Source organism: Carettochelys insculpta, chromosome 6 (genome assembly GCF_033958435.1).
Source record: "Carettochelys insculpta isolate YL-2023 chromosome 6, ASM3395843v1, whole genome shotgun sequence".
Taxonomy (NCBI): Eukaryota; Metazoa; Chordata; order Testudines; family Carettochelyidae; genus Carettochelys; species Carettochelys insculpta.
This window is the reverse complement of record NC_134142.1, coordinates 103415145-103429976: the sequence shown is the minus strand read 5'-3', so window position 1 is coordinate 103429976 and position 14832 is coordinate 103415145. Positions and strand designations below refer to the sequence as shown.

At 43.6% G+C, this 14832-nt stretch overlaps 1 protein-coding gene across 1 annotated transcript in view; it reads right to left on the bottom strand.

The window, feature by feature from the left end:
* The window catches only part of PDE3B (phosphodiesterase 3B), a 175945-nt gene extending 173379 nt beyond the window's left edge, over positions 1 to 2566 (bottom strand). Inside the window, exon 1 of the mRNA XM_074997716.1 lies at positions 1369 to 2566. Coding sequence (XP_074853817.1) covers positions 1369 to 2310 — 942 coding nt within the window. The 5' untranslated portion in view covers positions 2311 to 2566. The remainder of the gene's footprint in view (positions 1 to 1368) is intronic.
* Between the last annotated feature and the right edge of the window lie 12266 nt (positions 2567 to 14832).

Genomic DNA, 14832 nt, shown 5'->3' with positions numbered 1-14832 from the left:
TATGACAGTGTTTAAGTGCTTGTTCACATTAGGAGACTTACCAATTTACAGTTTAAAATTGGTTACATAAAACTATTTCTAAAACCCCTTACTTGAACTTTAAATGAACCTGTATCATTGATACAGATCCTCAGAATCTGAACATATTTCTGAACAGACTAATGCTGTATTCTACTGCAATATAAATGTCCAAGTCAAGGATTTCCCTCAGCTTGGCTCATTTTACCCTGTTTGGTTTCAGACTAACCGAATAAATTACAGTAGGGGAGGGAGCTCTTGGAAACAATCCCACCAGATGCATTAAAAAATGTACATGAGAAAGAATCTAAAAAAGCTCCATTTATTTAGAACCTCAATCTCAGCAGCAGCAGTAGATGGAACTTACTTTCTGTAGCAATGTGCTCTTGGCTTAAAAGCCAGTTTTCCTTTATACGTTTATAAAACACGCACACACTTGTACTCTCCTTGAGGGATGATTTTCTACTTCAAGCTGCCTCGGGCCAATTTCACCAGCAACACAACTATTTTCCTAGAGTTCACGTGCAATTTACAAGATACAAACAGACAATCCCCACGCCGAGTTTGCACTACAAGATTTGCACTGCCAAGTGTTTTGCCCAAAGCAGAAATGAACAAGACTTGCACTGGGAAAATAACCTCAGTGTCATCCTTTCAGGATTGACTCAATACTTCTCTAATCACCGGAGGACGGTTGCTAAAACGAATCACTCCAAATGCGCCATTGCCTTACTTGGAAAAAGTATTAATTTATAGAAAAAAGAGACGCCTTTCCTGTACACATATATGCCAAGTAGTTGAATGCAATAGTCTCAAAAATGTGGTGTTCCCCTCCTCGTCTCCCACTACTTGTCAATATCAGGTCAAAAAGTGGGAAGAAACTAAGGGCTGCTCAAAGTTTCAGTCTCCAGGATAGTCTCTCGGAAGCCGAGACGGCTGCTCAGGGCTTTACAAACGCCGCGAAGTTAAGTAAGTAAGTAAGTAAATAAATAAATAATCGTGTTATCTGACACCTGAGAGGCTTGCGCTGAAAAGAGTTACTCTTCTAGACGCCAGGTCTGCCAGCCTGCTACCCAACATCCAAGCCCTGCATCCTGCAGGGAGCATGGCGCTGCGCCGATTTACGCATGAAATCTTAAGGGCAGCACAGATGAATGATCTCGCACAAGCGGAGAGAGGAACTAATCTGCGCCTAACGCCTTATGGGGCCATGTATCACTTCTGGGCAAATTTTGGCAAGTGCCCCGCAAGCATCGGCAGCGCGCGCGCGCACAAGGGAGCCACTTGCCCTGGTTCCTCTTGGCAAGTTTCGAAGTCCCCCTAGCCCCACCCCCAGTGCGGGGGACTTACCTGTTCTCTGGAAATACAAGGCAAGGAGGGTCTCCGGGACATTTTGCTGCTGCCGTAGTAGCTGGTTGGCGCTTCTCCCAGGGACACGCAGCTGGACCTCCTCCTGGGTCTGATCACAGGCACTTTCTCCTCCACGCTGGGCAGCCGCGCGTGGGGAGGCTGAGGCTGCGCTCCCCGGCTCGCAGCAGAGAAGATGCCGCGCTGCCAAGCCAGCAGGGCCAGGAGGCAGCCGGCCATCCCGACCGAGCCGGCCAGCAGCGGTCTGAGGGCGGGGGGCAGTGAGCTGAGGCTGGTGAGCGAGACCAGCCAGACCAGGCTGGAGAAGACCAAGACCAGGAGGCTTCGACGCAGCTTCAAGCTGCTCTGCAGCAGGGTCAGCGCCGCCACCGAGCCCAGCACGGTCAGCAGCCTGCCCGCCACCATGTGCAGCTCGGCGGTGCCCTGCGGCGAGTCTCGGGGCCCTTCCGCGGGTAGCAGCCACTGCAGCGCTACGAAGTCCCCCGAGTAACAGCAGAGAGGCAAAGCCAGCAGCCACCAGAGGCCGGTGCCGCCGCCGGGCTCCTCGCGCTTGGCCCGGGCCAGGTAGCAGGTGAGGAAGAAGAAGGCACAGGCGATGCTGAAGAGGGGGCTGAGGCAGTGGGACAGGCCCAGCAAGGTGCGCAGCGCCGGGGGGCCCCGCCAGCCGCTGCCCCTACCGGAGGAGAGCAGGAGTGAGAGGACAAAGGCAGCCAGGGCGCCCAGGCTGAGCAGAGCCCGGGAGGGGGCGGCGGTGGGGAGCAGGAGCAGCTCGAGGAAGCCCCGAGGGGCGTCCTGCCGGAGAGGGGTCACGCAGCCCTTCACGTAGCCGTTCCGCAGGCTCTCCGGGCCGTCAGGCGACGGCGGCTGCTGGGGGAGTTTGCTCGTGCCGTGCGGGAAGGCGGTGGCTTCTCTCTCTTCCCTCATGGTGGTCGAGCGGGAGTCTAGTCAGCTCCTTCTCCTCCTGCCCGGCGCTGCCTCCCTCATCTCCGCCGGGGGGCCGCTCCCGGGGCAGCCGGGGGCTCCTCTCGCCGACTGAGCGGCGGAGTCCGAAGCATGGTGGGTAACGCAGGGGAAAGCGAGAGAAGGTAAAAGTCTCTTCGAGGCGGATCGGCCGTGAGGGAACTCGCTGTCGCCTCCCCGCGCCCACCGGCTGCAACTGTGGCTGGCAGAAGCCCGGAGGGGGGAGGGGGCGGACGGGTCAGAGCTCTCCCTGCTCCCTCTCGCTGCAGCTGCACACGGCGTGTGCGGAAGCGGTGGCACGCGCCAAAGGAGCGGTTGGACGCTAACGACCGCCGCACAGTAGCGGTCGCTGGCCTGCTGGGCCCAGGAGGTTGAAGCGCAACGCGTGCTCGCGCCGGCTCCAGTTCTGGCTGCCTGGAGAGCGTGAGTGAGTCCCTGGGGGCGGATCAGAGAGGGCAGTGTCTGGCACGGCCGGGGCCTAACTAGAGCCGTGCCGTAGACTCCGCTGCCCCGCAGGCCTCCGACTGAGCCCCCTGGTGCCCTGAGCCGAGATCCCCGCAGATCAGCAGTGCTTTCCCCTGCTAACAGGGTAGGAGAAGCTCTGTGCACTAAGACCCTACTGGGCGGCACTTACAAATCGATGGCCTAGTTTTTGCCTTTGAACAATACCTCCTCTAGCTTTCCTTTTACTTGCTTGCCTCCCTCCCAGCACGAAGTGGAAGTGCGTATAATGTATTAACATCATCAACTGCTTGAATCCGTAATAAGGACACGGGCAAAAAAACTAGGGACGTTCAATAGTAACAGAGAGGTAGCCGTGTTAGTCTGTCCCACGAAAACTCATCACCAAATAAATCATTGTGTTTGTCTTCAGAGTGCTACATATCTGCTGCTTCGTTTTGTAGGGACATTCAAATAGAGTTTTGGAGAGGTAGTGGGGAAAGTAGCGCACATTTGCTTTAAAATCTACTGGCCCTTGGAAATAGCATGTATATGAAGAGAATTAAGCTTTTTTGCTTAATGATCACCAGGGTGCTCCTGTACACATACCTGAAGACTAGGTTTGGCTGAGTAATTTCCCTTGGTTCTTTCAGTTTTTGTCATGCCATTATACAAATATCTGAGTTAGACTGAATTGTAAGGGCAGGCTGGCAGAGATGCAATACAAAGTTTGCTTAATTATTTATTTTTTTAAAAAAATACTGTGATGTTTCCCCATCACTAATGGAGTGCCTAGAAGCCACAAACAGTATGAACACTTCAAGCAGCTGATCAGTCTTGCCACTTAGTGTCAAACACCACCTAACTAAACTGCCTGGTGACAACTGTCTCTGATCTCCTTTTCGATTCTTTTTGAGATGACCATGAAGCTTCCCTAGGACTTTGAATAACTTAGCTGGGGTAATATTTTATAATTAAACACCCTGATAATACCTCACCCTGGACCTCATACTCCAAGCATTTACACATGTGCTTAGCTTTACACCCAGTTAACTCTCATTGATTGGACTATGGCTCTGATCCTATAATCTGGGCTTTGTACAAACACAGAGATCTGACGTGGTGCAACAAATAGCAGAATGAGAACATTGGTGATTCTAAGAGAAAAAGCTCTTTAAAAAATAAAGTTATAATTCAACTCAGTCTCTAATGGTATGTTTTCTTAATTTGGGAAAATTCACATTTTTAGTTAAATATGTATTCAGCCAAGTGTGCAGTCAGAAGTGTCTGTAGTAGAGGTCTATGGATTACATGCCTCTTTAAAATATTATTGTAATGAAGTCAAGGATGTGCACTTAGGAGTGAAAGTTGTGTAAGTTTTCTTGTAAATTAAGTTCTTGGAAAGGACAGATTTATGGCTCAATACTAGAAGTCTTACTCATGTGACTAGTCCTCAAATAAAAAGTAACTAATTGCTTTTAGGGTAAGATTTTAAGTATTTAGTGGCTAACAAGAACAGACAGGCATCTGTTGGGACTTTCAAAAGGGCAACAGAAAATGACAAAATACTTTTAAAATTTTATCCTGTAGGCCATGTCTACACAATTTAACTAAGTTCGTTAAACCAGCACAGTTTGTGTGTATAGACCAGGCCTTAGGACCCACTCCTACAGTATCTTACATATGGGCTATACACACAGGAAGTAATGTTTACAGAATAAGGGCCTATGAGTCAATAATGTGCTCAAGCATTATCTAGCAGGATTACTGAAGGGACTGAAGAGTTCTGAAACAGCAGTGCTAACAAAATGAGAGTTTCAAATTTGGAAAGTACATCTGAGGCAAGAAACTGATACTTGTCATCTTAATCAAAAATAACAGTACCAAATTACAAATGCATCTGACTGTTAGAATTTCTGTTCATGAGAAATTGGAAGGAAGCAACCCTTTGCTTTCCAGAAAGCAAATCAAGTTGGAGACTTTAGTATTCTTGTACCATAGCTTAGCTTTTTAAATACAAACCTCAAAATTTCCCCGTAAGAATTACTTAAATCTCATATTAGTATATATACCTTCAGTATCTTCCTTCAGAGTCCGTATTGGAAATCATATTTTTAAAATAAGGAGAAAATACCTTCCCTTAACACATCTATTCGGTGTTATATTTTTGCATTTAGCTTTACTTGCATGAGCAGTCCTATTAACATCAATAAGGCTATTCATAAGTAAAGTTAAGCATCTACATAAATGTTGGCAGGGGCTAATATATAATGAATAGGCAGTACATTCTTACTATGTAAGTATCCTTCAGTATTAGGTTCTGTTTAACTCATCTTTAAGTAGATGCTCATAGAAATGCACTCTTACTAAAATAAAGTAATTTTGGACAGTGTAATCAACATAACGATTATTAGCTTAGAAAAGAGCAGACTAAGGGGGAATATGATAGAGGTGTATAAAATTGAGTGGTGTGGAAAAAGTGAACAACAAAAAATTATTTACTTGTTCCCATAATATAAGAACTAGAGGAGTCTGTAAAGGCTAGGACTGTATCAGGGTTTAAAAAAGAACTAGATAAATTCATGGCTATTAGCCAAGATAGGTAAGGAATGATGTCCCTAACCTCTGTTTGTGAGAAGCTGTAGATGGATGTCAGGAGAGAGATCATTAGCAGTTCAGTTCACTCCTTCTGGGGCACCTGGTATTGGCCACTGTTGGCAGACAGGATACTGTGCTAGATGGACCTTTGGTCTGTCACGCTATGGCCATTCTTATGTTCTTATTTTATTTACATGTTTGTCTGCCTGGCCTTGTTCTGTAACTGCTACATGTATCCATGGAATAGTTAAACTTGGTTACAGTGAGATTTCTGTTCACAAAACACCTGAATGAATTTGAACAGGATTTAGTTACCTTATAAATGAGGTACTGTAACCCCAAAGCTATAAAATCTAACAATTTCTCTTGCACAATTTGTAGTTAATTATTTAACTGAAGTGAAACAACTTAAATGGGAGAGATTGAAGTAGCCCTTAATCAGAATATTCCATAGAGGAGTGGTCAGGGCACTTACCGTACAAATCATTGATCACTCTTCAAATCCCTTCTGTTAGTTAGACAGAGAGGGTTTCCCAACATTGGGCAAAAGTACCCAGTGCACTAGGTTAAATATTATAAAGATGGACTGTCATCCTCCTCTGGCTGTTTTGTTTCAGGCCCCATATGTGATTTAGCTGTTCTGCTACTTACCATTCCCTAATTGGTGAATTACAAACAAAGCAAGGCATCTTCCTCCGGCCCACATTTAGCTACAGGCTGAACACTGTAATCCAGTACTCTCAGAATCTGACCAGTTCCAAATGAGAGAATTTGCCAGACCTTGGGAGGTCAGTATTGTTTAGCAGCATAACCAGCATTTCTACTGCTTACAGGGCTCTTAAAAAACATTTTGAGGTAAATTACAGCTAAATAACAGCAGAGAACACTGAGAGCCAGGATGGATGGCTGTAAATAAACTTCCTGGAAAACTTGGCCACACCCATGAAAAATGGTCATCCAGCTAACTAAAATCCTGCTAGATTGCAGGTGTTGGCAGATGAGAGAGTTCCTGACTAGAGAAGCTCAACCTGTATCTATTATTGTGGGAGAGGTAGGGCTTAGGACACAGCTGTCTGTTCATTGTTTGTTAAAGCCTAACTTAAATGATTCCTGCGTAGCATTTTGGTTGTATTGCTCAAAGTCTAAAGTGTCTTTCTTTTCCCCATTTCTTATGCAGGAGACAAGCATCTAACTCAGGCTTTGTTGTTACTGTGATTTTTCTGGATTAAGTTCAAATGAGGTTCAAATGACTCTCAGCAACCTAGGCCTATGCTATCTGGTGACACTCCGAGTTATTGCGTACTGAATAGCTAGATGATAGTTAGTTCACCCCACAGGTAATTCTAGATAGGCTCTTTTGATAATCTCACACTTACTTCCTTGTAATACCATGTTTTATTCCTTTAAACACAAGTGCAACCCAGCATACTTCTTTGGGGCCTGGTTCCCTAAAGGACAACCACCCTGACTGTGTGCATTTCCCTGGAGGAACACCTGATTGAGGTGGTATACATATCTCAGAGCAAGCAAAGTTGGCTGAAGATTATGAAATAGAGTAGGCAATAGAAGTTCTCAGTGTCTGAAGTGAGGAAGGTTCTGGTAGTGTCAGTTAACTGGGAAAGATCTCCCAGAGCAGTTGTTCCCTATGAAACTCCTGAGACTTTTACAGGAAGGGAAGGACTTAACACAGATAGGCATGCTGTTTTTTGGGAGGAAAAACTTTCAATTCCTTTGAACAAAAGTGAGAAGAAAGCTACGTTGGTCTGAGGAGTAACGCCCAGCAACTGAACTTGCTCAGTATTAATGAGTTAGGGAGGGCACCAGGTGAACTGCCCAGCCTGACTGGCTGATGAACCTCGCAGACCAGTTCTTAAGCCCAGCAGCAGTTCACAGTCTGTTCAGTACCTGTGCTTTCTCTGTTTTTAGCCTATGTGTGTGTTTTTTTTTCCTCTCCAGTCTTTACATTTTTATGGCTTTAGCCCATCTTCTGTTCTACATCATCATGTTCTGGTACTTGTCTAGCCTTGCTTCTGTTTCAGAACCAGTCCCAATTCTGCCTTTCCTGATTCTGGGTAATCAAGTTCTGGTTCTATGCTCTGGCCTTTGTCTCTGCTATTTTGATTCTGTGGTTCTGACTTTTGGGCCTGGTTCTGTTCCTGTCTTATTCCATGGCTTTAGCATTCACCCTGTGCCTCCTATGCCTGACTGCCTGTGACTTGATCCACTATAATTCCTAGAAGAGATAAAAAGAACTCTGTCAGGGCTCACCAGGTATGTAGTAAAATTTCATCAAGTAATGGCATGGGAAGGGGCAGTAGCTGTCAGGCCACTTGACAAAACATGAGTTGTGAAGGACTAGAGAGAGTGAGTTATAGAAGCCTATAGATCTCAAGGTATATATGGGAGCATTGACCTGTAAGAATATTGAGAATTTTTGGTATGATGATAAAGCAGATCTTGGGAGACCAAACTTCCTGGTGGAAATACAGTGACAGTGTATGTACAGCTTTTGTCTTTTTTTTTTTTTAAAAAGGTCTGAAAGGCCTGGAACAGATGTTTTGGTACCCAGAGAATGAGAAGTTGGGACAAACCCTATTACATTTCTTAAAATAAGATATTCAAATACAAGTCTAAAATTAACTTTGTGGCCCTGAGTGATGGGGTGTACCAGCCCTGCACTGAGCAGGGGTTGGGAGCCAGGCCTCTTGGGTGGAAAAGACCATGCCCCTGAGACCCTGCTGGGCATGCTCCCGCTGCAGCCTAGCTACAAAGGCTGGGGAAGCGTGGCAGTTGAGGCTGGCCAGTAGGGGAGAAGGAGCTTCTGCCAGAGTATGGGCATAACAGCCCCCTGAGGAAGAGGCACAGCAACTACCTGAGTGACAACAGTGGCAGCAGCAGGAGTGGTGGTAGTCATTGACGTAGTAGCAGTCTGCAGCAGGAGCAGGGTAGGAAGTAGCCCAGCGTAGGGAACCGGGAAGGCTTCCGTTGTGCTCAGTGTGTTGTGGTGAGGATCCCCGGTGAGCTGGTGGCTGGGGCCACATACCCACCCCCACCAGGCCCCTGGGCTGGAGCTTGGTGGAAAAGGAGGGCCCAAGCTCCTCTACCCCTCCCCACCCCTGTGAGCCTGAGGCAGGGAGAACTGGGGCCACTGTGGACTGAGGGTAACACATGAACCCTTGGTAGTAAGGTGAAGCGGGAGACTCCCCCACCCGCTCTGTCATGGTTTCAGTATTTTCAGGTTATAGATTTTTTTTTCCCTCACCTTTTCAAGAAGAGTTCTTATGTGGAATGTTAACTTTCATGGAAGCGATAGCATCTTTCTGCAGTTTAAATTTAAAAAAAAAAAATCTCTAATCATTTGCAGACACCTTTCCTAACCAAAAAAGTCCCTATAGGACATACTAGGAAAATAAGCTGGATGGGCAGATTACCCTAGAGAAGTGAAAGCTGATCTGTACAGACAGGTTGTTAGGCTTCTCTCACCATGAGAAAACAAAATGTCTTGAAGCTACTATTCCAGTGGTACCTATCTTTTCTCAAGTTTAGAGACTGTGTGTGTGAAGGAAGAAGATTGTTGGACAAAGTCTACTAAAAGTTTTTTTTAATGTCTGTGGGAGAGGGAAGAAGGAATCCTGCACCTGTGTCTGACTTTTAGCAACTTTTTCTTAGACATTACACATGTACACATTTATCAAACTAGGAATTGGAGATTTCCCTCACTTCAGTAATCACCAGAAACATGTGGGCAAAGATGCTCATTCTGTAATATTGTATTTTCCTATTAAATGGTAATCTGATTATATTACTGCATAATTTTTCTAAACAAAATCTCACTAAGGATTGTTTTGTCTCTGATATTTACATCAAAAATGCCTGTGTCTACACTACAAAAATAACTTCAAAGTTGTAATTTGAAGTAAGCAACTTCAAAGCTGAGCATCTACACAAACCCTACTCTGAAGTTAAGCTTGGAAATAGGGCACTACTCCATCCCCAGGAATGGAGTATGGACTTCGAAGTTGGGGGCCCTACTTTGCAGTTAACTTCAAAGTAAGGGAAAATGCGTGTAGACTCTCTACTGGTTATTTGGATGTAGTGCCTAATTTTGATAACTTCGAAGTCAGTTCCTAGTGTAGACTCACCCAGGGATATATAAACCTTTTAACTCCCTAAATAGTTATTACAACTGTCTTTTTATTGACCTTTATGCATGCTAGATTGCAAGTTACAAAATCAAAATGTAAGCTATATTATACGATAGGGAAATACTAAATCAGAACAAACCAGAGGCTTAGTCACGATTTCAGTTCTGTACCAATTTTCCCAAAACAAGCACAGCATGAAGACAACTGCAACATGGAAAAAGAAGGGAATGAATAGACAAGACTGTTCCTAAAACTAAGGGCTGTGGCTGGTGTTTGTCAATTCAGAAAGCAAGTGTCTCTCCTGGGTGAATAGAGGACTATGGTGAGACTGAAAGGCTAGAGCATAGGTGAAGTCCAATTAGTGAATGAAGTTTCCTTGTCTTTGTGTTTTTTGGTAGTGACTAGCAGAGGCAACATCATTGAGCTGACAGTCTTTAAACTCTAGATCAACAAGGATTTATTCTAGAAATGCTGGATACTGGAGTAGAAAGGTTGTTATTGACCTAATTAAACTTGAAATGCAGAAGCAAAGGAGATTAAAAACAGTATACTTAATCCTGCTTCAGCATTGGAGGAGAGAGAAGTGGACAAGAGGACTTCCCAGAGGTCTTTTCAGGCCTAAGTTTTTCTATTCATTAGCTATTTATATCCTTGCTGATCTTTCAGTTTTCCTATTCACCAGGTGGGGAACATCCGAATTTCTTAATAGCAATGGGCAAATAACTGGTTGACTTTTTTTCAGTCTTTTTCCTTTAGGAAAGAGAATCTGTGAGTTCTGTTGTCACAACAATGTAAAATTTTATGTGGCCTTCATGTTTCATTGACCTCTAATACTTTTTTTAATTTGGCTTAATGACTATTTTAAAAAATACTTATGAACTGTATAAATTATCCATAAATGACTTCATGATGCTTTTCAGAAGCCACAACTTAAAAATTCTAAGGCTGAATTTTTCTTTCAAAGGTGATGGAGTGGGACCTCTAACTTAAGTAAAACTAAGTCAAATAGGACATCCAAAATCCATATCTTGCTCTCAAAATACCATTTGCTTATATAGCTGTGCCTGATGCATCTTCTGTACTGGACCTTACTTGAAGAATAAAGATGTCCAGCAAAAAAAAAAAAAATTGACAGCAAAAACACACTGAAGGTAATTGCTGCTGTAGCAGTGAAATGTTTGTCAGGCTAAAATTTTTGAAAACCCATAGGTAGACTTAAACCAATGTATGCACAGAATTGTCATTTAACCATAAAATGTAGAATAGGTGACTAAATTCATTTTCCTGTTTGTTACATAGCATTAATCAGAGTTTTGTGGGTTTTTTTAAATTGTTTTAATTATGGATTCTGCACTGCTTGTGAACTACTGTTAGGTACAGGAAACCAAAGAAATAATATTTTGGTGATTGATTTCATTTTGCAAATGAGAGAATCCATCTCAGATTGAATGAGATGTTTCATGGAATCCATTAATCAGTAATATCAAAGATTAAATCTAGCTAGATTAGAGGAGCAAAACTGATCCAGGTAAAGTTCTTGTTTGCCTGGGAGGTCTTTCTTGCTGTAGAAGTAGTAGGTTAATTATTCTATTCCATAAAAGCAAAACTGAGAAACCCAATTTAAGAAATGAATTATTTGAGCAGAAAAATCAGTTTTATGGTAAGATAGTGTGTCACCCTCCCTTCCTTCCCCATATCTTTCTAGCTCTTTTAAATTTTGAATTGTTAACCCTGGTGCCTAGTTAGTCTATGCAGTCTTGAAATTTCAAAATAATTCTCTACTAAAAATTCATGTGCTTAAGAGCTGAGGATATGGCCTGTGATGCTGTCGTAAATTGGTACATTACTGCAGTTATGCTGATCTATATTAGTTATGGATCTATGCTGTGTTTCAGTACATTCTTGCCTAATGCAGCTATTGTGTTTGGCTGATTTTACCTTCCTTCTGTTATGCCTTTAAAACACTTAGGTACCTTGATGTTTTCATTGCCTCATTATGTGCCACAGCTGGCACAAAAAAAAACACTATGCAGAAGAATGTGCTTCAAGGAGAAGAATTGGCCATTAAGATCAGAGTCCAAATCTCTCATGATTGAAAGCACAGAGCACTTCTACAACCTTCCTGTCAAATACACTTCAAACTTTCACGAAGTCAAGTGTTAAAAATAAACTTTAAATTGCCAAATGCATCAACAGTGAGTCTGGTGCAGACGTTATCCTAGTGCTGAATGTTTTGACTTCATGTAGCTGATCTATCATGTTGCAGTCATGTTGGTACTGGCTGATATTCAAATGCAGCATTCAACTGCTTGTCGCTCCTAGCATTAGGAGGGATTTTTCCAAAGGTTATAGAAGACTAGAAGCTAGACTGAGGGTCAAATTATTTTATTCCATCTTGTCCTTGTGGATGCTTATTGCTAATCAGCAGGTCCTCTTGTTTAAATATGATTGTTAATTGGGGCACACAAATGCATAGAGAATTTGCTGGAGGATACTTGCATGGTTTTAAAGCTTTTTCTGGCAGAGGATGCTATAGTGTCAAGATTTTGTTGTAGTCAGCATATGATTTGGTGGGTTACCTCATCAAATTTTATTGGCCTCAGCTATAACCATGGAGCTGATGTCTGGGCTGTAGAAATCTGACACTGCTCCTGATACAAAGCAAACTATTAAAACCTTTAAACTCACCCATGAAATGTTTGTTATGGAGATATATATACCAAGGATTGAGCTCACTACCCTGTGTTTACAAGGCTAATGTATAAGGTGGCCTGACATTGATTCTAGGGCTGGTTTATGATGACATATGTTAAAAGATGACATGATAGTTAACACCAACAGCAAGAATTGTGCCAGTACCTAGTGTTGTTTTACAGAGTCCTCCTTGAAACACCAAGGCTTCTCCAAAAAGAGGCATGAGTCTCATAGGAGAAGCCTCTCAAGTTCTAGTTTTCAATGGCCAGAAAGTACTTCATCAGCTGCTGGCAAGTAGACAGTTTGACTTGCCTACTGAGAGCAGCACATTAGTCAGAGGCATTCTTCCTCTTCCTTCCTATTTGGGAACAGGTGGTCCCCCTTCCTCAGTTCTTGGGGGCCTAACAACTTCAGAGAAGCGATCCTAAGCACTGAGATTAGGTTATGCCATTCAATTCCTGTCCATGTCTCCTTCCCACCCTTCTATCTTAGCCCTTTTCAGGGAGCTGTGTAACAATTCACTGTTTCTTCAGCAGGTTCACCAGACCTTACATAATTTGGGAGCTGTGGAAGAGGTCCCTCTGTAGCACTAGGAAAGAGGATTTTATTCCCTTTACTTTCTGATTCCAAAGTCCAAGGGAAGAATGAGACCCATTCTTGATGTTTTGTGATCTCAGCAAATATATCTTATCTGTGATGCTTCCTGCCTTGCACTGGTTTGCTGATCTTAATTTCCACAACTCTTGTTTTCACACAGTGTTTCTCCCAAGCCACAGGAAATGCTGAGATTCCCAATCAGCAATTAAAGTTATCACTATATAGTTGTCCCCTTCAGACTGTCAAAGCCCTGTGTATTAAATGCATACCAATGGTTGTGGCCTATCACAGAAGGGAGTAATTCATGTCTTCCCACATATAGATGACTGGCTGCAAAGGGGCATATGTAAGATTCTTAAAGTTATGTACTGTGGTGCAATCCCGTCCACTCATACTTTTATCATCACCTGACCTGTAACTCTTAGTGCCTTAAATGCTGTGTTGCTGTGGTCCATAGCCTGGACACTGATAGCCAACAAACAGGCATGAACTGAGAGTCTGCCTGATAAGCATCTCTGACTCAGCACTCTGATTTCAGCAGCTTGCTTCTTATGTCCCAGCCAATCTCTATGTATCAGCTCTGCTTACACCTTCCAACATGAGCTCAACACAATGGCCCCAGTTCCATATTTTCTCACATCCATGTGCTCTGAAATATCCAGACCTTTCTTGGAGGCATAAGATTGGTTTGTACATTTTGTCTCTGTAGAGAGGCAACCTCTATAGACCTAATTAGCCCTTCAATTAAGCACAGCACTAGGTTGGCTTGGATTAAAATCAAATTTATTAACAAAAGAAAACGACTGAGTTCAAGCATCGAGAGTTAAAATGGTTTATAAGCAAATGAAAGTGAAAGATGCTTTCTGAAGACTTAACAAAACCACAGTTTTGGTTCAAGGTAAGATTTTTATCACACTAGCTTCTAGCAAGGTAGCTAACCATCCTATTAGTCAGGATATCTCAAAGTCCTTTGTTCCCTGGTTTCTTTAGGTGAAAGAAGATGTCCTTTGCACCTCTCTTACAGTCCAGTGAACCTTTTGATGTAGATTCTTCTGAAAGTTATCCAAAAATAAACTTAATTCAAGCTGTGAGGAAAGCAAGAAGGAGTATTCTGGTGAAGGATGTTTCATGCTGTTTTCCCCTCACGGGTGTTTTTAGAGAAAATGAATAATTTTTCATTTTGGAAATCTACTCCTTGATACTGTGTGTGGTTATTTCTTTCCCCTGTGGGTTGAGTGCTGAGTTGTTTCCCCTCCCTTGAGTCCCTGGTACTGGGTCATGGCAGGGTCATCAGGCTTTGAAGTCTGCGCAGACTGTGGCAAATGTGCCCAAGAGTGATCCCTATTTTTCATGTTTGAAGTGTTTGGGAGAGTCTCAGAGATCCCTACCACCTGCAAGATTTTCAAGCCCAGGACTTCGAAAGACAGGGTTCAATGGCTGAAAGTCATCCTCATGGAGGCAGCTGGAAAGGGTCTTATCCAACTGGGCACTGAACACTTCATCTTTGGTGCATAGCACACAGACACAAAGCTTGACATTTGTGCTGAAGACAGACAAGGCACAAGGGCATTATGTCTTCTTGTCAAGCAGCCAGAGCCCAAGGAGACTGATTTCAATTCCCAGTGCCTCACAAAAAGAAGAGGCATGAGAAGGGTAGATCCCCTGTGCCAAGACCACTGGTGTGACCCAAACATGGCCACTGCATATCACTGCCACAACCTGATGAGCACATGTCAACTCTCATTAGGGCTGTCCACGCCCACAGTTTCTGTTCAGGTGCCCACAGCCAGCCTTGCCACTGGTGGTCAATAAATCAGACCTAGGATGGGGATCCCACCTGGGGAACCTCAAGACTAAGCCACCTGGGACTAGTCAGACCTGTTTCTTCTGATCAATGTAAGGGAATTGAGGGCAATGTGACTGGCATACAAGACCTTTTGAATGCATCTAGCAGAACATTGTGTTTTGGGGAGTACAGACAACATGATGGCAATGTTTTATATCAACAGTG